The sequence below is a fragment of the Salvia splendens genome, chromosome 17, assembly GCF_004379255.2.
Source record: "Salvia splendens isolate huo1 chromosome 17, SspV2, whole genome shotgun sequence".
NCBI lineage: Eukaryota > Viridiplantae > Streptophyta > Magnoliopsida > Lamiales > Lamiaceae > Salvia > Salvia splendens.
The window spans coordinates 25,338,219-25,360,246 of NC_056048.1; the positions used below are offsets into that span (position 1 = coordinate 25,338,219).

The following is a 22,028-nucleotide window of genomic DNA, read 5'->3' on the forward strand; positions in this document are numbered from 1 at the left end:
TAGGATTTTGAACAAGGGAACCAGAGGTTTGATCTGGAGTGCGAGCATCTGTTGGCACGATATGCCGAAGGAATCTTTCTATGGAGGGGCGCCGAGAAAGAACAATGTTGTACCGAGAAGCCCAGCGCCGCAATGATTTCACAACTTGTTGGCAAGCCGAGCTCTCCAGCGCATTGTTCCTCCGGAGTACATGATATTCCTCCCACAGTTCGTCAACTCGACTCTGAACATCTGATATGGTCACTCCCCCGCGCACACGGATGTAATCCTCGTACGCAGTCCTCTCAGCAATGGTTGTATTCAGCTCGGCCTCCAGATCCTTCTTATCGGACTCTAAGTCCTTATTATCGGCCTCCAGCTTCACTAAACGAGCCAGAAGCTCGTCATTCTTCGTCTGATCGGCTATAGCTCTTTTCTCAGCTTCGTCTAAAGCCGAAGAGTACAGCCGTTTCCAGTGAAGTATCTCCATCTCCTTGAGTACAAAGCAGCTATATTAGTTCGGCAGCTGTACCGAGCATATAGTAAAATACAACAGGAATAAAGGCGAGTACGAAAAGCTATACGAAGACAAGTGTAGAGAATTTTTCATTCACAAGGAAAATTTTTACACTAGGAGGGCTTCAAGGCCATTTTACAAGGAAGAAACTAGACTAAGAGAAGGGAGACGAAATCATACTCCGCCAGCTTCGTCTCCGGCTCCTTGGTCTGGTTCAGCTTCTTTCTCCTGAGCTACCTCAGCCTCGGCCTCGCATCCTGCCGGCCTCGCCTCCGCCTCCTGATCGGCTTCCTTCTCCGGATGCCCGGCCCGCTCGACTTCGGCCTCCAGCTCCAGCGACTCGGCCTCGCCCTCTCCGTTGTAAGTCGAAGCGGGTGAAACGGGTCCCACGGAGGCAAAGATAGCCTCCAGGTTCTCGTCCCGATCAGCTCGACAACTCCGGACTCGGTCTGCAGAAAGCAGGACCGAGGATGAAGCGAGCTCCTCAAGGAGCGGCAGATTCTGAAGCCGAGCTGCTATCTCTCGGCTGTACAGAGGCAGCACGACGTCGGCCCCCTGCTCGCCCTTATCGGTAATTAGCCTTACCAGACTACCGACAAAGGCCGAGAACTGGCTGCTCAAAAAGAGTTTCTCCGTGTAAACACGGAGAGCCTCCCCCTGGGCAGCCACGGCGGCAGCCTCCTTCTGAGCCTCCCGGTGCTTCGTCTGCTCTTGCAGGATGATGAGCTGGTTTTTGGCTGACCGGGCTTCATCCTGAGCCGAGATCCTAGCAGCTCGGGCCCTCTCAAATTTGGCCTCAGCCTGTTCGGCCAGACTACGAGCAAGATGCAACTCCTTCTGCATCTCCTCGTAGTCGTGGGATGCTTTGGAGAGCTCCACGGAGACGAGCTTGGCTCTCTGAAGATGAACAAGGAAAAAACTCAACAGAATGGCCATCAAAAAATGTGGAAAAGAAGCCAAGTCAGAAAGCTTACCTCCACAAAATTCGTCGGCCATTGAAAAGGCTCAGGGACGTGTTCCGGGATGTCTGCAACCACCTCGGAGATGACCAGGTCTTTCCCCGGCACTCTTGGGGACTCATGAAATTTCCCCTTCCCTTTAACCGAACACGACTCCGGCACTTTCGGATCCGAAGAAGAGGTTTTTTGCCTCTTCGGATTCTTCTCGGCTTCAGACGCCGAGCGAGGGGCTCTCTGCCTCTCCGGCTCCACAAGCTCGGAGGACTTTCGGATAGCCTTGTTCAGCATGTACACTGCCAAAAAGCAAGAAAGCAAGGTTAGTTTTCTTCGTTAAAGCAGTAGAGCATAAAGATAAAGAGAAATCCTCACCCTCGGCCTCTTCGTCCGAAGACGAGATGTCGAACACGACGTCGCCCTTGACGAGCTCAGACTCCGTGTATTGTTTCCTAACTATGGGAATCTTGTTGAGCTCGCCATCGAGCTCGTCCAACGGTTCAGGCCGAGGATGACGGATAACGGACTTCGGCCCTCTCCAGGGAAAACTAGGAGCCGCGGTCCTATCATAGTAGAAGAAGCGGTTTTGCCACTTCGGCCACTTCGTTTTACAAAAGGCCCTAAAGGGCTGTACAGGGATCAAGTAAAACCAAGACCCCTTCCTCTTAAATTGAAAGAATTTAAGGATCGCCTTCAAAGACAAATCCCTTCCTAACCTACGGAGTTCGGCAGCGAAGGCCGACAAGTGCCTCCAAGAGTTCGGAGTCACCTGGCCTAAAGGAAGCTGAAAAAAATCTAGTAAATCTATAAAGGCAGAAGGGAGGGGGAAACGAAGCCCGCATTCTAAGCAGGCCTCATACACGGTGGCGTAACCCTCCGGCGGGGAGTCAGCCCTATGATCACCGTCAGGTACCACCGCCCTCCCCCCAGGAAAAAAGTATTTTTCGGGTAGGGATATCACAGTATCCTTACTCAAAATACTATGGAAATACTCTACGGTCTTCTCCCCGGACTCTTTCCGGCCAGAAGACCCCTTACCGCCTCTCCTACTGCTACCCGACTCCGAAGAAGAAATAGAAGCCATTTTCCTTACTTTTTGAAGGTGAAGAAAGTCTGAAGAAGCTCTTGAAAGCGGAAGAAAATTTCTCGAGAAAGAGAGAGTATAGAAGACGCAACAGCAAAAGTGTTCAAATGAGGAAGAAAGAGCATATTTATCAGATTCGGGAAAGATTTCGAGATCGTTGCGCTGCTTCGAATTCCACCTTTTCAGGATTCAACGGCCGGATTTTACTGTCGCATTTAATGCAGGCACGCGCAAGGCACGTCCCCTGACGTCAGCCTCCCCCTTACCGTTATCCAGAATGCCGAAGTGACTCACCTCGCCGAAGTGATTCACTTCGCTTTTCGGGGGGGGTAGTGATGGGGTACGAACTAAACCCTAATGGCAAGCCCAATAACAGTGACGGCCCATCAGCCCAGAGCCTAAGAAAGAGTATCTGTTCGGCACCAAAGAGTTCGGCATGACCAAAGAGTTCGGACTCAGCCTACAGCTCGGTAAAAGCCGACCAGTCAAGCTCTCCTCTCAGATCGGCAAGAGCTGATCGGTAAAGTCCAGCAGTTCGGTCTCAGCATTCGACCGAACTAGGAGTTAGTGGACTCATGAAAGGCCTCCACGACCTCCACTATACCCACGATCTATTTAGTGGTACGAAGCAGTTATTGAGCAGTTATTGCTCACCCACGATCTTGTTAGTGGGGCTGCAAACCACGATCCTAGTTCAATGTATAAATAGGACTTAGATCAGATAGACAGGGTTAAGCTCTCTAGAGATAAAATCATATAGCAAGTCTGTGTTGTAAGCTGTAATCCCAGATCAAGCAATACAATCTTGCCCTCCCTTCTTCCCGTGGACGTAGATTTACTTCAGTAAATCGAACCACGTAAATTCTTTGTGTCGTAGTCTTTATTCTCTACCAGCATTTACTAACATCAGAAATTCGCGGATCCATCAGAAATGTTTCATTTCTTTTTAAATTTGTTGAGACCTGTGATTGTCTATAAATAGAGAGGAGTACTATTTAGTTCATTTATAAACAAAAACAAAAAGGAGAAAAGATACATCAAAGAGAATGGAGAAGTCACCACTCCCTCTAAATGAATGGCATTCCATGAAAACTCAGAGAAACATAAACCGACTCCACTCCTTCATCCATGGCACTGCTCTCTCAGCCTTATTCTACTACAGAATCACTTCCATAGCCAAAACCAAGATCCCTATTTTGATTCTCCCCCACCTTCTCATCTTCACAGCCGAGCTGACTCTCTCATGCCTCTGGCTCCTTAGCCAGGCCTCGCTCTGGAACCCGGTGGCTCGAACCGCGTATCCCGAGAGGCTTCCCGGGGACGACTACCTGCCCTCCGTGGACGTGTTCGTGTGCACTGCTGATCCCGCGAAGGAGCCGAGTTTGGAGGTGATGAACACTGTTATATCGGCCATGGCGCTCGACTATCCTCCCGATAAGCTTCACCTCTATGTCTCTGACGATGGGGGGTCCCCTGTCACGCTCCGCGCCCTGAGACGGGCGCTGGAGTTTGCCAAGGTGTGGATTCCGTTTTGTAGGAAGTATATGGTGAAGGACAGGTGCCCTGGGGTTTATTTCATGAGAGAAGAGATTGGTGTTGAGAGTGGTGATCAAGACTTCTTGGTTGAGAAGAAGGCTATTGAGGTTTGTCTTTTTTAGCCATTGTCAAAACATGGTAGTGCCAATTATCGATAAAATATGAAATCTGGTCAAATTCTGATTGTGTCCTGCAAGTTTGAAAATACGCATTTTTCATGATACTGTCCCATGCCAAAAATGATTATGGGTTAGGTGTCTAATTAAACCATTAGCGCGACGCATAGTGTCTTAAAATTAACAGCGTGGGCTTAGCCAGGAAAATATAATTTTGAGAATTTAGGAAGAAATGCGAATAATGAATATCTCTAGTGTTATAGAGAAATTTGTATGTAAATATAGACTAGTTAGAGAGGGTGAGGGGAGGCATTTCCCCACCTATTAAGGTGGGAAAATTGCGAAAAATGTATATATAAATCACGATATTGATAGTTAATAGGGATCTAGAATTTCACCTAAAGCTATTTAGGATTTTTGGTGGATTATAGAACGTATGTCACTGGATTTGGAATTGAATGTCCAATGTTGTATATTCTATGCATGGCCATTTATTTAATTATTTACCAACCACTTATTTTACTAGCTAATAGTATGTGGCTCATTATGAATTTAGTTAATCTATAAATCATAGTATATAGTAAAATTTACATTGAAAAATGTATTACTCTCTTCGTCTCATTCAAGATGTCATCTTTCTTGTTTAGTTTGTCCTACTCAAGATGTACACTTTCTATATTTGGAAATAAATTTCTCTCACCTCTCTCTCATCGAAATATTCAATTTCCTTTTTTTCCTTTCTACTTATTCCACCTAACAACTCCTTCTAAAATCCCGTGTCACTCAAAAATATGGACATCGTGAGTCGGATGGAGTATATAGTATAGGTGCATATATAAGTAGTAGTGTTGAATTTTGATAGGTACATGATCATGGTGATTCGAGCATAATATATCATTGTTGCTAAGATTATTGAAATATTTTGTATGGTGCAGAAAGCATATGAGGATTTCAAGAATTCTTTGGACAAGATTATTGCTGAAGCAGACGTTAAGGCCAGCAGGGACCATTCACCAATAATCGAGGTATCGGAAATTACTTAATCTAGTAGAAGTACTATTTAAATACTTAGGAGTTTTGATAACTAGATATAAATAGAAATTAATATAATAACACAGTAATACTTAAATTTCATGTTAACGACTGACAAAAGATGCAGGCAATTATATGCTACTCCATTTTCGGTAGTACTTAGATTGCAGTATATGTATGAATCTTTTATTAGAAGATATTAGTGGAGTATAGTGTATTTTATATACGGCCTGCAGATTTCATGTGAGTCCATTAGTAAAATACAAAATAAATTTAATTAACATGAAATTGATTATTAGAAAATTTTGGAATAGTCGCAGTAGTACGATTTTTGACTTGGAATCCTCTATTCGATATATTGGTGTACTCACCCATTGATTTAATCACTTATGATTTTATTTATTTTATTTGTTTTAATTTAATTATTAATTACAGATCAATTATAGTAAAATTTAAGAAAATCATTTGAAAATGGGGATAATTACCAACCCTACTCCCTATTCACCCATTTTTTCTTCAAAAATACTATAGTTAGGAAATATATTAAAACGATAGTACCAATATTAGGTCAAGGAAGGTATAACAGATTTCATACTCTAGAGTTCAAACAAATTAATAAGTTGAAATGTGTACACCCACTAATCTACTAGAGTGTGACATGCCAGCTTATGACTTCTTCTATGTAGGCTCATTGTTTTATACGAAAAGGTAAATCATTTATTATTGGAATGTACAATTAATAGTAATAAAGTACTCAGTCCTATAATGACTTGTCACATAAAATTTGTTTTAATTGTTCATAACAAATGAATAGGTTTAATTAACATTTAAATATTTTAACATAACACTTAGCTTTCACCAATTTTTAATTTATGTTATCTCATTTTCCCATCGGAATTATTTTGGGACAAAAACTAAATCTTATTTGAATATCATTTAAATTTTAAGTGATATGATAAAATTAATTTCCATAATTAAAAAATAATCAATTATATTATAGAATAAAATTAAATATATTTCTACGTAATTGAAGTAATCTTATTACAATATTCACTCTGGAATAAATAGAGAATAAATGGGTACTAAAAAGTATAATTAAACTAACAGTTAATGAAATACTTTTATAAAAATATTAAAACGAGTGGTGATTTCTTACTATCTAGAGTGACATGCCTGATTATGACTTTTTTTATGAAGTAGCCTCATTGTTTTATCCGAAAAGTTAAATCATTAATTATTGGAAATTTGGAATGTATAAAAAATTATAAAACTATTAATTAGTCGTATAATAACTTGTCACGCAAAGTTGTTTAAGTATATATATATTGTATAGAATGATCAATACAAAAACGATTTTAATATAAAACTCAGACCAAATTCTGATCATAAGATTTGTCAATCTGATGGTCAATAATTAACCAAAAATTCAGAGGGTCATTATTAAGCAGTTTTAAATCATAATATAAAATTCAAATTTAAGGTCTTGTTAAAATCATTTTAGGTCATCCTTACTAAAAGACAGAAAATAAACTAACAATGACCTAAAAATGACCTCGGTATGCTCGGTTCTGCGTTTTTGTATTAAGATTGAGTGTTGTATAGATCAAAATCCTATTTTAAAAAAATTATAATTTTATAAATATTTAAATATGCTCACATATACACTTGCCATTTTCACTGATTATAAATAGTGACTATGACTACTAATTTATTTTTTTCTAAAATGTTCCCATCAAAATTATTTAGAGGTATTATTTTATTGTTCCATTTTACTAATTTAACAATAATTTAAAATTTAAAATACTCCCTCCGTCTCCTAAAACCATGAATTTTTGAAAAGACATAAACTTTAATGCAAAATTGCTAAAGTAAGAGAGAGATGGAAAGAAAAGTATGTTAGTTAAAAATGAGTCCGACCTTATTAGATAGAAAGAAAATTCCTTAAATCGAAAGTTTCTGTTTTTAGAAGACGGACCAAAATAGAAAGAATTTCTAATTCTAAGGAATGAAGAGAGTATTAAATAAGAAAAAAAATCAGATTTATAGTTTGTGTTTTTAGATGTAAAATAAGAAATAGATACTCTACTTCACCTATGTTAAGGACCTAAATCCCTAACGATCCGATAAAACGGACAATAACGAGATAAAGATAATCCGGCGCCCGTGAGGGTCGGCGGAGATAAAGATCTAGGCGGCTGTGCGCGGGTTCCAACCCGTCGGGCAACGGCTACAGATCAGATATACGTTCCGGCTGTGCACGGAGACCTTCCGTCGGGCAGCAGGTAGCGTAAGGAATTAGGGATTCAAAGAATCACACGTGGACTTGGCCAAAATAATATTGTATTTCATTGAATGAATATTATGGAAGACTTCACACATATTTATAATATGTGTGGATACAAAAAAGATATGCTAAATCCCTATAATATCTAAACAAAATAATAAATGAAGATATGCTAAATCCCTATGATATCTAAACAAAATAATTATAATAGAAGAGAGTTAGGATCGTATCAACTCCCCCACGGTTGAAATCCACCTTGTCCTCAAGGTAGGAACCATAAAACCACGAAGAGAGTTGAAAGTAGAAGCTCTGGCGAGGTATCTCCTCCTGGATCAAACGCCCACCGAATAGTTGTGCGTCTCCCTTCATCATTTCCACCCAAAATCACCAATAGAGAACCGTGTTGGGTATAAGATATGGTGGACACCCCCGCCATATTGTTGTCGTGACAATTCAACGCAAAAATGAAAAGTTTTGCCACACCTCCATGAATGCTCAAACACGGCGTGTCATTTCCCGGAGGAATCAACCTTGCATCGGCGGCGAGCGACGGTAATCGAGGATTCATACTTGTAACATTACTGACATTCAAATCCACATAGACACAAACAAGTGCTTGCGAACCGGAGTGAGCATCACCTGTCTTACCCAATTCTTCTGCTTTTAATTTAAGCTCATCCTCAAACAACCTTCGCTTCTCTTCCATTTCCTCTTGACTGTCCTATTTTTTCATATCCAATCCAGCCTCGATGCCATCAACAAGGCTCTGATTCTCCATGCTCTCTCTCTTGTTCGGCTTCTCACTCAACACACTGAAATCTTTTTCTTTCTGCTCTAAACTAGATCGAAGGGCTTCGGTTTTATTTCCCTTCTCCCGCAAAGTCGCTACATCATCTTTCATCTCCAATTCCTTATGTGTTGGAACACTAATATCATCAATCTTCTCATCATATGCCCCGACAAGCACTTGCAGTGGCGTATTGTTGGTCTTGATGATCTCTTCCAGGGACTCGTCATTTGGTACAACAAGATTAGCACTCCCATTGTGAGCAACATTGTCGGGAACATCGTCAGCTAGATTATCGTCATCAATATTCTCCTCAAACAATGCATTCACACAGGCGAGAAGGACGGCTTGCTCCAATCTACAACTACGTAACTTCTCGTTGAAATCACTTACGGCAGCTAGTTGGGCGGGGCAAGGCGAACGAACCTTGAGACTGGGGGCAACAACAGACAACGTCGTTGTGCGGTGACCCAACGATCGGTCGCGCGGTGGTGGCTGGTACATAGGCTGTGTGTGCAACTCTTCCGGTGAATCCCAACAGGTAGGCGAGTGCGTAGGTTGGTCAGAAGTTTGACTGGTCACAAGCGTGGGCTGACTGTATAGGTCCTGCGGTGGCTGTTCGGTGGAGTAGCGGGGCCGGTGGGAGGGGGCTGGACTCGCAGCGCTCTCACCTCCTCCTGAGGGTGAGGTCGATCCCAGCACGTCTCCGAGCGTCGGGGCCGGTCAAAAGGCAGGTAGCCGCAGTCCTGCTGTTGCGCCGGTGGACAGCGGCGATTGGTTCGATGTCTGGGCGGATTCCAGCAACTAGGTGGACGCGGCGGTGGCTGATCATAATCCGAGTATCCCTGCGATGCCCGGTGAGGCGGTGGTTCCCAACAAGAGGGCTGCCGCGTCGGTGGAGGGTCATAGGGATCGAAATCCTGGAGTTGGTATCTCGATCGTGGGCGACGATCAGGTGGGTCCAAGTGGTGTGAGACGTAGGGTGATTCTGGATCAGGCCACGACGGTGAACGGAGTACTTCCACCCGGCTGCTCGGAGGGTCCCAACAAGTTACACTCCGAGGTTGGGCCAGCTGGTAGGGACGGAATGGCTGTGTGGCCTGAGAGACGTCGTATTGACGACGGCGATAGCCGACGTAGTCGTATGACATGTCGACGGACTGAAGCGTGGCTGTGGTGGATGATGAGCGTCTGACTTTGACGCGGCACGCGGGAATCTTTCCCGTCGGGCGTTGCAGAAGTAGAGTTGTCCGGCAGCTAGAGCTCGGCGGACAGGCTGGACTCGGCAACCAAAGCAGTTGCTGTGCGCGGAATGTTTTCCGTCGGGCAGCGGTGTAGCTTCGGTTCGAGATGATGGGAGGGTGAGATCACGATGAAAGCACCAATTGTTAAGGACCTAAATCCCTAACGATCCGATAAAACGGACAATAACGAGATAAAGATAATTCGGCGCCCGTGAGGGTCGGCGGAGATAAAGATCTAGGCGGCTGTGCGCGGGTTCCAACCCGTCGGGCAACGGCTACAGATCAGATATACGTTCCGGCTGTGCGCGGAGACCTTCCGTCGGGCAGCAGGTAGCGTAAGGAATTAGGGATTCAAAGAATCACACGTGGACTTGGCCAAAATAATATTGTATTTCATTGAATAAATATTATGGAAGACTTCACACATATTTATAATATGTGTGGATACAAAAAAGATATGCTAAATCCCTATAATATCTAAACAAAATAATAAATGAAGATATGCTAAATCCCTATGATATCTAAACAAAATAATTATAATAGAAGAGAGTTAGGATCGTATCAACCTAACTCTCGCAACAAATGAATTAAATGTCGTTATAACAAAATAATGCTTCACTCTCCTAGCTAGTTTAAGCCATATTTAAACTAATTTATTGATCGTGTGACATGTCGTCGCCCATATGATCTGTATATATCATAATGGACCAATTGTTGAAAAATACAAATAAGTAGACACTATGAATCACATGATTAATTTATTTCCACATATTGATATCTCTTATAAGTCAAGCCTATCACACATTTATCTTTTATATTTATATTTATACTTATATTTATATTTATATTTATACTTATATTTATATTTATATTTATATTTATATTTATATTTATATTTATATTTATATTTATATTTATATTTATATTTATATTTATAGGTGATCAACGATGGAAATTCCAACTGTACGGATTCCAGCAATGAAGATGAGATGCCACTTGTCGTGTACGTTGCTCGCGAGAAAAGGCCGTCTCATCCCCACAATTTCAAAGCGGGATCCCTCAACGTTCTTGTAATTAATTTTTTTAAATATCTGAATTTTTTCAATAATTTATGAGTGATCCACTAGGAATTTAAGTTGATCTCTTTTTATAATTTTGTGTGTAGCTTCGAGTATCAGGTATGATTAGCAACTCGCCATACATTCTATCGCTGGACTGTGACATGTACTGTAACGATCCGACGTCGGCCCGTCAAGCAATGTGCTTCCATCTCCACCCTAAACTCTCGCAGAATCTTGCATTTGTTCAGTTCCCTCAAATATTTCACAACATCAGACGCTACCACGATATCTACGATGGTGCCATGAGATTTATTTGGGTAACAATACATTTTTTTGATTCATGTCACGTCAACTAGTTATGGATAATTTTAATTTCATCATTAATATATATTTCAGACGAAATGGGACGGCTTGAATGGGCTTAATGGGCCAGGCTTGACAGGGACGGCCTTTTATATAAAGAGAGAAGCACTCTATGGAATTCGGAGACTTCAACCAAGTAATGTCATATTACCTCTGTCCCATAATAAGAGTCACATTTTGTCATTTTGGTCCATCCCACAATAATGAGTAAAGTAGGTCATGAAATTTATTTAGTAGCTCAATTATCTTTTATATACCAATGCATCAAGAAATTTGTTTGTTTCATTTGCAACAACTGCAGAACTAAATTTCTCTAATGTCACTAGCTAAGTCATAATTTCAAGTGTATTTTGCCCTCTTTTTTTCACACATAATTTAATAAATTTTTCTTTCTCCCTTTTTGTGTAGATGCTAACCCTAACCAGCTCAAGGAGTATTATGGTTCGTCCAACGATTTCATCAAATCGATTCCCAAAATTTATAGACCAAATTACCCAACCAATGCATTGCTCACCAATGAGGCATTGCAAAAAGAGGTGCAATTGGTAGCTTCTTGTAGCTACGACATTGGCACAAAATGGGGGCAAGAGGCAAGTCATCCTGTGTTTTTCAAATCAATCCATTAATTACTTATTGCAACAACATTGATAAAATGTATAGATATAAATCAAAATGTAGGTGGGATACAGATATTTTGCAGTAGTTGAAGATTACTTCACAGGGTTCAATCTGCATTGCGAGGGGTGGAATTCAGTGTATTTGAATCCTTCAAGGCCATGTTTCCTAGGTTCATCTCCGATGAGCCTCGGGGATACTCTTGTCCAAAACACGCGGTGGTTTCTCGGGCTCAGCCAGGTCGCTTTGTCCAAGTATTCCCCGTTAGTCTATGGGGCGCTGCGAATGTCGCTTCTGCAAAGCATGGTCTATGCAGAACTGGCATACTATGCAATTTACTTCCTCCCCGTTTTCATCCTCGCCCTCGTCCCTCAGCTCTGCCTCCTTGCCGGCATCCCTCTGTATCCCGAGGTGCGTTGTAAAGTTATCATAAGAAAATGAGGGATGTGTAAATATGAGAAAACAGAGGAAAATGTTATCTTACCATGAAATGATAATGCTTTGGTTTATAACATTCAATTTGTTGTTTTGTTTAAGATATTTTTGTCACAAAAAATTGTTTATCCTTCAACTTATTTGTGTACTTAACTTTTTGACATTTACTAAAGAATTATGTTTAACAATGTGTTTTACATATTAACGGCTCGATTGGTGTTTAGACCGGTCTGACTGATTAAACTATGAACTAATATCTTCGCCAGTTCCCTTACCGGTCTGATTTTTAAAAAAACGTCACGCTCTATACTTGTGTTCACAGGTTTCAAGTCCATTTTTCGCGGTGTTTGTGTTTATCTTCGTCTCATCGCAGCTCAAGCACGCGCAAGAGGTGATGGCATCTGGGGATTCGCTCACGACTTGGGTGAACGAGCAAAGGGTGTGGGTGATGAAGTCATTGACATCTTACTTGTTCGCTTCCGTGAACGCGATCTTGGAGAAAATCGGCTTGACCAAAGCTAGCTTTGTGCCAACGAGCAAAATCATGGATAATGAAGTTGCCAAGCTTTACCAAATGGGGAAATTTGATTTTCAAGCCCCATCCCTTTTCATGGTGATATTGTGCACCCTTTACATGATAAATCTTGCTTCCTTCGTCGTCGGGTTCGGGAGGATTTTGCAGAATGGGAGGATGAATGAGATGGTGATGCAGGCTTTTCTACCACTGTTTGGTGTAGTTATGCATTATCCTTTGATGGAGGGGATGGTGTTGAGGAAGGATGTGGGAAGAGTTTCTCCATTGGTTTCGATTCTTTCTACTGTAATTTCCTCTCTAATTTCGGCTTATGCAGCCCTAATTGCTCGTTAATTAGTAGTATTGACTATTGAGTGATGATAATGTATATTTTTCCATCACAAACTAGTTTGTAGAGTGTTATAAAATGACAACATGTCCGAAACTTGCAAGTCAAATAATTTGAAAAATAGGAGGCAGCTGCATAGTATAGCTAGGGAATCATGTGCTTAATTCAATTTGGTATTGGGAATAACAATGACATCCATTAATGCACTATATATGATAACTGTATCAAAATATTTACAAGTATTAGTATTTTTTTTCCAACATAATTCCATATTAAATAGCACCTATATCTCAATTAAGTTGAGTAATATTAACAAAATTGAATCATTTTCAGTTTTGACAAAAAAATAAAATATAGTATAATCATTCTTACTTTATTTCATCACTTACTTTACTGTCTCTTATTTCTCCCACTTTTTTTCTCTTCTATTTTATTTTATTATCATTTATTATTCAATACAATTTCTTAATCTTCGTGTCCAAAAAAAAGTGACCCAACTTAGTTGGGACGGAGGGAGTACTACACTAGTTTCCGACCTATGGAGGGTAGGGTAAGTATAGTTTTACAATTTTGTTAAATAATTTAGTATAGTAAATTATGTTTAACAAAAATACCGCACGGACTCTCTCAATGCCGAGTTAACCATTTAATTTACTTAATATTAGTAAAATCTATGGATATTACTTAAACTGTGCGAATCGGTAAATCCAGCATAAAGTAAAAAAAAGGAAATTTAAGATTCATATATTAGTTTAGAAAATAGTTCAATTGTACCTTTCAAAATTTTGTTGTGTGAAAACTCGCCTCATGGGCAAGAGAAGTTGGAAATAAAGTATAATTATATTGTTTTTCAGCTCTAATTAGAATGAAATCTTGTACAAAGAAATTCAAAATTAAATTTGTGCTGCATTTGGAAGAAAATGGATGAATTCATTATTACAATAAATTTCAAATGTCCACCAAGGATCATAATTAACAATTGAAATTTAATTACACTAATTGCTATTAAACCAAACTTTTCAGCGCTAGTTTTGAATGCAATCCACGTACGTCATCATTCTCCTCTTTGCCTAACACAGGTCATAATTCTCACAATGGACGCTCTCTTCCCACCTTCTTTGCCCAGCCAAAACATTTCACTTACACTATTCATTGTTTTAGTTCTAAAATTAAAATATGCACCTATATATAACACGAAAGTAATTAAAACATTAAAAATTACAAATACTTAATCAAATTTAAAAATATATTTACACATGAAATATTCGTTAATTAAGGAATTCCACAATTTTTATTATTTATACAAAACAATTTTAAAAACTAAAACCAAATTTTATTAATGAAGGAATTAATTAAAAAAACTACTACTGTCTAATTTTCAAAATTAAAAAATTAACTAAGGAAATGCATAATTAAACTTAGCTATCACCCTTTTTGTGGATGACTTAAAATTTTGACCGTTTTAATTTACCGGAACACCTACTAGAGTGAATGACTAAAATATTTAAAGTATTTTTTAAATAAATGATATTGTTTCTAATTTGGGAAGTAAAAGAGGGTCATTCAGTAGTCTGCAAAGCTTTTGAAACTTAGTAGAAATCAATTTCCAATTGGGGGATTGTGATGATGCCATTCGACACCTGGACGTTGTCGGGAACATGCAAACTATCATGTTTTGGGTAAGGCCCCACTATATTTAATTAACTCCATTGCTTAGAATCATTCGATGACACCATATTGTAAAAATACCCCCTCCGTCCCACATAATTTGGGACACTTTTACCGGGCACGGGTTTTAAGAAGTGTAATAAAAAGTGAGTTGAAAAAGTTAGTGGAATGTGGATCTCACTTTTATATATTAGTTTTATAATTAAATATAAGTAAGAATGAGTTAGTGGAATGTGGGGTCTACTATCAAAAATGGTAAAAGTGAAATTGGTCAAATTATATGGGATGACCAAAAATGGAAAATTGGGTCAAATTATGTGGGACGGAGGGAGTAATATTCATGCTAGATTGCTGGCTAATTATGTTTGTCAGTGTGGGACTTTGTGTGTATTGTTTGTACACTACAACAGGGATTTCTGATACCTATGTAAGCATATGATGTTATCCACTTTTGTTATTTATCTAATTATAATCAAACAGATCTAGATTCATTTCTAGAGTGTGTGTGGAGTAATTAAACGCAATAATTAGGAAATTTACTTATTGCATATTTGTTTCTATCATTTGTTCGACTTCTGCATATGAATTAGTAATTATTTTCTGTATTCATGAGTATGTCAATTTGATGTAGTTAATACATAGCTCAATCCAAGAAAACTAGAAAGTTAATTAAAATGTGAGTTGAAACAATTAGTGTAACGTGGGTTCTATTTACAAAGTACTCCTTCCGTCCCACAGAAATAGGTCTTTTAGGGTTGACACGTGTTTTAATGTGTAATTAGTAAAGTAAGAGAGAATGAGAAAAAATAGTTGAAATTGTGTAGTGGGTGGTGAGACCATAAATAATAAATAAAGTAAAAGAGAAGAAGAAAAAAGGTTACCATAAATGGATATGGATTATTTCTATGAGACTGACGAAAAAGGAAATATGGTATATTTCTGTGGGACGAATGGAGTAATAAATATGCGTGGAATACACTTGAACTATAATTGCCTTAGTTAATTACGGGAATAAATCTGAATGATTGTATTGTTTTTTATTCATTTACATACACATTTAGTTAGGACATTGAGAATAATAAAAAAAAATTCTTTCAATACATAAGCCCTGATACAGTAATTACTTGTGAGGGTCCACAAAGGATCTAATGATTTGAGAGAACAATTTGAATAGGCTACAGCCGTGCTTCATTGAAATCTATTGTTTAAACTTGCAAAAGAATGGAATCAAGAACACGTAATTAATCTTGCCAATCCACATAAAGATGCCAATATATTTATCAATTTTTAATGGGTATGTATGTGTATGTGTATGTGTATGTTTACGTAGAGAAATCTCAAATTGCTATTAAAATAGTACTTGTAATTGAACTAATTCGCAACGTTTACGCTGGATGAAACTATACTTAGACCAGTAAAATTTAACAACAATGCATCTTCTTTTATTCATAATCACCGAATAGATTCAGAAAGAAATAATTATAAAGAATAAAAACGAATATCAATTGTTTCTCTCAATCTCCATCTCTCTCCGAAGACAAAATACATCTCTATGCAAATCGCTCCTCACCAATCATCATATTTGTCTCATTTTATTGCAGCCTAAGAAAATCATGAAATGCTACTTCAAACTATATAATTCCAAAACTAACATAATATAGAGAAATAAATATATCATACATGACCACTGAAAACCTAATATATATGAAAGTACAACATAGAATAAGAAAAAAAGGGCACATAATATAAAAAGTGATGAAACATTTCATCATTAATTCTCAATAAAATATTATCCTTAAAAGCTAAGTGTATCCAAGTCGAAGTTCCAAATCAAGCTCCTCCTTACTAGAAGGACTAATCAGCCCAATCTCCAAATCCAACCTCACAAACCCCGGCTTCTTAATCTCCGACGAGCCGAGAAACCCTCTTGCCGCCCTCACCTTCATGAAATCCGCGGTTACGGGCGTGGGCGGGGGCAATTTGGAAGTGAAATTGGGGAATTTCATCGAATTAGGGTTTGGGTGAAAACTAGGGTTTGGCTCAAGATTTAGGTTTAACGGACAAAGTTGACCGCCGCTACCTCCGCCGTCTCTCGGCGGAGACTGCCGCAGCCTAGCCCGGTCCCTCCGGTGGACGTTCATGTGGCCCCCGAGCGCCTGAGCCGACCGGAACTCCCTCTTGCAGAAGCTGCACACGTAGCTCCTCGGCGGCCACGAGAACCCGACCGCCACCAATTCTCCGTCTACCGAGCTAGGGTTGCTGTTGTTGCGGTCGCTCGCGAAGTCGAACGACGGAACTTTGAACTTGAAATGATGCATTTGCTTCATGTTGCTTGCCTTGTCCATTGTTGGGAGAAAGGGGAGATGGAGATGGAGATGGAGATGGAGATGGAGAAGGAGATGGAGAAGGAAGAATGGGTGATTGTGGAGGTGATATAGAGATGAAAAGAGGGTTAGTGTGTGAGAGAGAAAGGGGAATTGGGTGGAATTAAGTGTGAGTTCCACTTCCCTATGTTAGGTCATTGCTTACTAATTGTGGAACCTCGTCCTGCCAATCAATGCCATTTTAGGAAAGTCATCTACTGGATCTTCTTTATTCCTCCTCACATTTTTGTGTCACACATTTTTGCAATTCAAGAAAAATATTTAATGTGTGCTCTGCGTTTGGTGAATGTGTGTGTTATGCATATTCAATTTAGTTTAGGGGGGCACATGTGATTGCAACTTGGATGATGATTATAACTATTGAAGCTAGATTGCTCTTTATAGGGATGTTCACAGCTACAAATTGGAACTCATTTGCTTGCTACCAAAATACGTTATCATGATTAATGTCATCAAAAAAATAAAAAAAAATTAAATGGTGTGATAGAATATATGATCTCAACAATATTCCGAAGTGGGGATCTATTTAACTCTTTTAGAGATTAGAAAGTTTGATTTAACTTTTGTAGATGAGGGATAGAGGATTGATATTCCTGCTAGTCACTGAACTACAACATGCTCGGATCTAAAATTTCACTTATATATTGGTGTCATGACTAGTGGAATGATCTTTTTATTAATTAGATTTAATTGTATAAAAGAGGTTATGTGAAATAGGGATCGAGAAACTTGCTCGGTACTCGTAATATTTGGGTATACGTCAATAATAATGATGATAAAAAAAATTAAAAATTTTGTTAGTCTTCAAATACATTATTTTATGTACATAATTAAGCATGTTGAAACTTTGGCAAATTAAAGGTATGATGAGTAAACACTTATCCGTTAAATAGATAAATGTAAGTAATTTAGGAAAACTAATGAACACTCATATTTTGACTTCAAAAATCAGAAAATTAGTCTCCTACTCCTAAACCCTCAAACAAAAAGTAAAATAGTCGCACGAATTGTAAATTGCACAATACATTTTTTTAGAAAAAAAAATTACCATCTCTACCCAGATAAAATGAAAATTATAATTTTCATTATTATTATTAAATGTGGAAATACTTAGAAAACTATTAATCTAACGCCTGTTTAATGAAAAATGGACCATAATTTTGGGAGCACCTAAAAAGAAAAGAGAAGCTTCTATATTTTGTAGTAGTATGAGAGAAGTCTAGAATAAAAAACTTCCTAAAGTGAGAATGTGAATCGATAGTATTGAATGTATAAAATGCATTGTGAAAGAAATAATCCATTTAGTATATACATTCAATGCAAGTGAGTTATGAATTTAATTAATAGCAAAGTCACTTATACGTGCACTAAAATACTCTAATATTTTTATTTAAATCCAACTCAAGTAGTATATTTTTATATAACTCCGTTATTGTTAGACAAACTTGAATCTTGATACGCCTCATCTATCCTCATTTATTTCGTTCGGTGATTAAAGAAAAGGGTAACAATTATTTATTACTACTACCTTTCTTTCTTCATTATTTGATTCTAGTTTGTGCTTAGATCAGAAAGCACTAAAATGAATAGCAATGATTACTAATAAGGTACGTAGCCATTCACGTTGTTTCATGCCAGCCAAAATTTCATTAAAATTTCTCTACATTTTGAAGAAGAGTACAAACCCCCTTAGATATCCTAGAAAACTATATCTGAGTGCAAGATTTTCTTTCCATTTTCCTCTCTATAAAATATGGCAAGTTTTTTCAGATTCCAGAAACATGCAAAAGATTGTGCTTCATTTAGCTCAGATTTTATGAATGACTGGTGGCCAATTGCATCATCCCTACCCTTTCTACTTTTAGTTTATAATCTTGACAATTTTTTTTTGAATAAAAAGAATTCTACTTATATATATTTACAAATTATTTTTGATGCAGTGAATTTGCATTGTCTCTGTACTGCTCATGTCATTTCGTACGCAGAAACACTATTAAAATAAGGAGATATCCAATTGGTGATATAATTAATTAGTAGGAGTATGATATTTCTTAATTGTATATTATTGTTGGTTGAAAAATGATCAACTGTGATACAAAGATACACTAATCGGGCAATACAACCCAATGAAGAATGGAGAAATTAAACGGAATAAACTAAATTGAAATTACAAAGAAGAATTCGAAACAATAAACCGTAAAGATGTAAGCCGAGTCGAGGAGTCCTCTTTCCGCAAGACGAGATACGCCCCGGTAGTGCTCTCGGTTTGACGTGTCGTCCCCAAAGATAAAACGGCTTCGTCTTGTTCGTTGCAGCACCGCAGACTGAACAAGCTCCGGCGAACTAGATGATGGCGAGGGCAGAGCTTCGACGGGAAGACAATGCAGAGAGAGGGAGAGAGCTATGCAAATGTGTTGTGTGTCTAATAGTATGCAATGCATGAAGTGACTGCCTATTTATAGGCCAAGTCCACCCGCGGGAGCATTGATGGAGTCAACAGCCATCATGTGTGCCATGATGGTTTGACTGTAACCGGCGGGGGTTACTGACTGGTGCACTAGCCAGTGGGAGCTGAAGAGACACGACGCACTTGGACATGCTACACGACGGGATACACCATGGACCGTCGGGGTCCATCGGGGACCTTTCGTCTCCCGTTATGAGTCGGGGTCCAGCGGGGACCTTTTGACTCCCGTTGTGAGTCGGGGTCCAGCGGGGACCTTTTGTCTCCCGTTGTGCGTCGGGGTCCAGCGGGACCTTTTGTCTCCCGTTGTGCGTTGGGGTCCAGCGGGGACCTTGTGTCTCCCATCATGCGTCGGGGTCCAGCGGGACCATGACGTGGACCAGGACCCGTCGGGGATAGCGTGGAGTTTGGAGTGGTCTAAAAAGAACAAGCGGGGCTCGAACCACGCTCAACGACCAGCTCCAAAGAACAGCCCAAAGACCAATTGCCAAGAACCAAGAACCAAGGTCCAAGGCACTAGGCACCCGGGACACGATGCGCGGTGCGCGGCTCGCGGCTCGCGGGCGCGCGTGTGGGCTCTGTCACCCGTCTTATTCCACGATAATTATTACACATAATAATTCATCTGATTAAATACTTCGTCAAAGAAGTTTATCATCCCCGATGTGGGATAATTAACACTTAGTTAATTAATCCCTTAGTCTTTTCACAGAGCTCATTTCTAGCTTTATTGTGACCAACTTTAATATATTATTTCTCACTCACCGGGAATCGGATTTGAGAAAATGAATATACTACGGTCATCTACTCGGAACGTAGATCGACGTTATTGCATTTAATTTCAAAAAATTAAATGTCTTGTAATATTTATTATTAGTCAAAAGTCATTTGACCAAGCACGATTCCAACAATTATTGATTAGGGTTTGGATATTTTGGTGGTTTCCTATCAAAGGAGATCTATTTAATTTGTGAGTCCTTGGAGTTGGAGAAGCCTATAGTCTATAGATATGAAATTGTAAGTTTGAGGGTTTACTGGACAGTAATTTTTTTCTCGAAAAATCGGGGAAATTGGAGAAACGTACGCCATTTTCCTCGATCTTTCATTAAGAACCTAATTAAATGTATTTTTTTTATTGGTTGAATAATATGTAATTTACAACTCAAATATTTATGTCAAGGACTCACAAATTAAGTAGAACTCTTATGATTGGAAACTACCAAAATATTCTAATCATATATAGTAAAAAAATTTAATAAGTAGCTGCATAATTAATTTATGAATGTAAATATACTCTTAATAAATTTGTCTTTTTGTTTTATCCTACTCCTATTTTAAATTTTTTAAAAATACTTAAAAATTATAAGGATCAAGAACTAGCTAGGCTAGTGGTGGTTGATGCTAGGGTTACTATTTGTGTATATGACAGAAAGAGCTAATTGATGAAAGTATAATTATGCATTTGCTAAAAGCTTTTTATAGGCTGAAAAACGAGGATTTATTCTGGCCCCCTTTTAATAAGCACGCAATGAAAGATTCACTTTAGCATTAAGGTTTGCTGTCTTTTCTGTAAAGCATAATTCCATCAATCTTGTTGTCTCTTTGTCTCTGTCAAGTTTTTATGTTTTATTAGTCTACGTCGAAATTGAATGAAAGGGGTTGAAGAGAACAGTAACTACATAGGAACCATCAAATATTTGTCATCTATGTGTGTGTAATAATTTGTGTAGAAAGTGCAAGGAATCATCTACCCAACTATACATAAAAGACCATCAGCAGTGGGGCGCCCTACGGCGCGCCCTATGGCTCGCCACGTCAGCATTTTTATCCTCCTCCTTCTCCACCTGCAGTGGGCGCCCTATGGCGCGCCACGTCAGCATTTTTATCCTCCTCCTTCTCCACCTGCAGTGGGCGCCCTAAGGCGCGCCACGTCAGCATTTTTATCCTCCTCCTTCTCCACCTGCAGTGGGCGCCCTAAGGCGCGCCACATCATCAATTTTGTAATATTTACAAAATACATACGAATTAAAAAAAAAACTAAAATACATTTAAAATACGAATTGACTTGGTTGATCGGCAAAATAGTCTTCAACCAGACGCCTGTGAGCTTCCTCGTGGTTGCGTCGGACATACGTCCTAGGTCGAATAGGACGATGGACTTGCTCAGCCGCCGCCTTCTCGCGCTGCATTTGCGAATAGCATGCCGCCATGGCCTCTTCAACGGCTGCATCTAATGCTTCGTCAATCGAACGACCGGAATCAGACGAACTAGAACTATTGGTGTCTTCGCCGGGATTCATTTTCGTTGGATATTGAGAGAGAATATGTTGAGAGATAGTCGATATGTTCGTATGCACAACTGAATGAGAAACGAGATTTATATAAAAAAACGAAACCGCGTGCCATCGTCCGCGTGCCATCGTCTGCGGCCTTCACAATGGGGCGGACGATGTGACGCAGCGGACGATGGACATCGTCCGCGACCATCGTCCGCTGCGTCCGCAATGAGGCGGACGATGGCGCGGACGATGGCCATCGTCCGCGGTTTAAGTCGCGCCCGAAGCATAGGCCGCGACTATCGTCCGCGGCCTATGCCACACACCCACAGTGGGGGCGGACGATGAATGGCGCGGACGATGCGCG

The 22,028-nt window shown here is 39.5% G+C and overlaps 2 protein-coding genes across 2 annotated transcripts; one reads left to right on the forward strand and one right to left on the reverse strand.

The window, feature by feature from the left end:
* Nucleotides 1-3,566: 3,566 nt before the first annotated feature.
* On the forward strand, nt 3,567-12,938 carry LOC121773987 (cellulose synthase-like protein G3). Its single transcript, XM_042170896.1, has 8 exons — nt 3,567-4,176; nt 5,121-5,210; nt 10,471-10,602; nt 10,698-10,910; nt 10,990-11,092; nt 11,365-11,546; nt 11,635-11,982; nt 12,329-12,938. Exons 1-8 carry the CDS (start codon nt 3,580-3,582, stop codon nt 12,872-12,874), a joined length of 2,211 nt encoding a protein of 736 aa, XP_042026830.1. The 5' UTR covers nt 3,567-3,579; the 3' UTR covers nt 12,875-12,938.
* A 3,241-nt stretch (nt 12,939-16,179) lies between these two features.
* LOC121774161 (transcriptional regulator SUPERMAN-like) lies at nt 16,180-16,916 on the reverse strand. The gene has a single exon (XM_042171073.1). It carries the CDS (start codon nt 16,880-16,882, stop codon nt 16,340-16,342), a length of 543 nt encoding a protein of 180 aa, XP_042027007.1. The 5' UTR covers nt 16,883-16,916; the 3' UTR covers nt 16,180-16,339.
* Nucleotides 16,917-22,028: the final 5,112 nt, after the last annotated feature.

What these genes read in the sequence shown, in the direction of transcription:
- LOC121773987 (XM_042170896.1), top strand. Translation starts at nt 3,580, where the DNA reads ATGGAGAAGTCACCACTCCCTCTAAATGAATGGCATTCCATGAAAACT. An exon ending in TTGAGAAGAAGGCTATTGAG is followed by an intron (nt 4,177 to 5,120) that starts GTTTGTCTTTTT and finishes TGTATGGTGCAG; the next exon opens with AAAGCATATGAGGATTTCAA. An exon ending in GTGCCATGAGATTTATTTGG is followed by an intron (nt 10,911 to 10,989) that starts GTAACAATACAT and finishes TATATATTTCAG; the next exon opens with ACGAAATGGGACGGCTTGAA.
- LOC121774161 (XM_042171073.1), bottom strand. Translation starts at nt 16,882, where the DNA reads ATGGACAAGGCAAGCAACATGAAGCAAATGCATCATTTCAAGTTCAAA.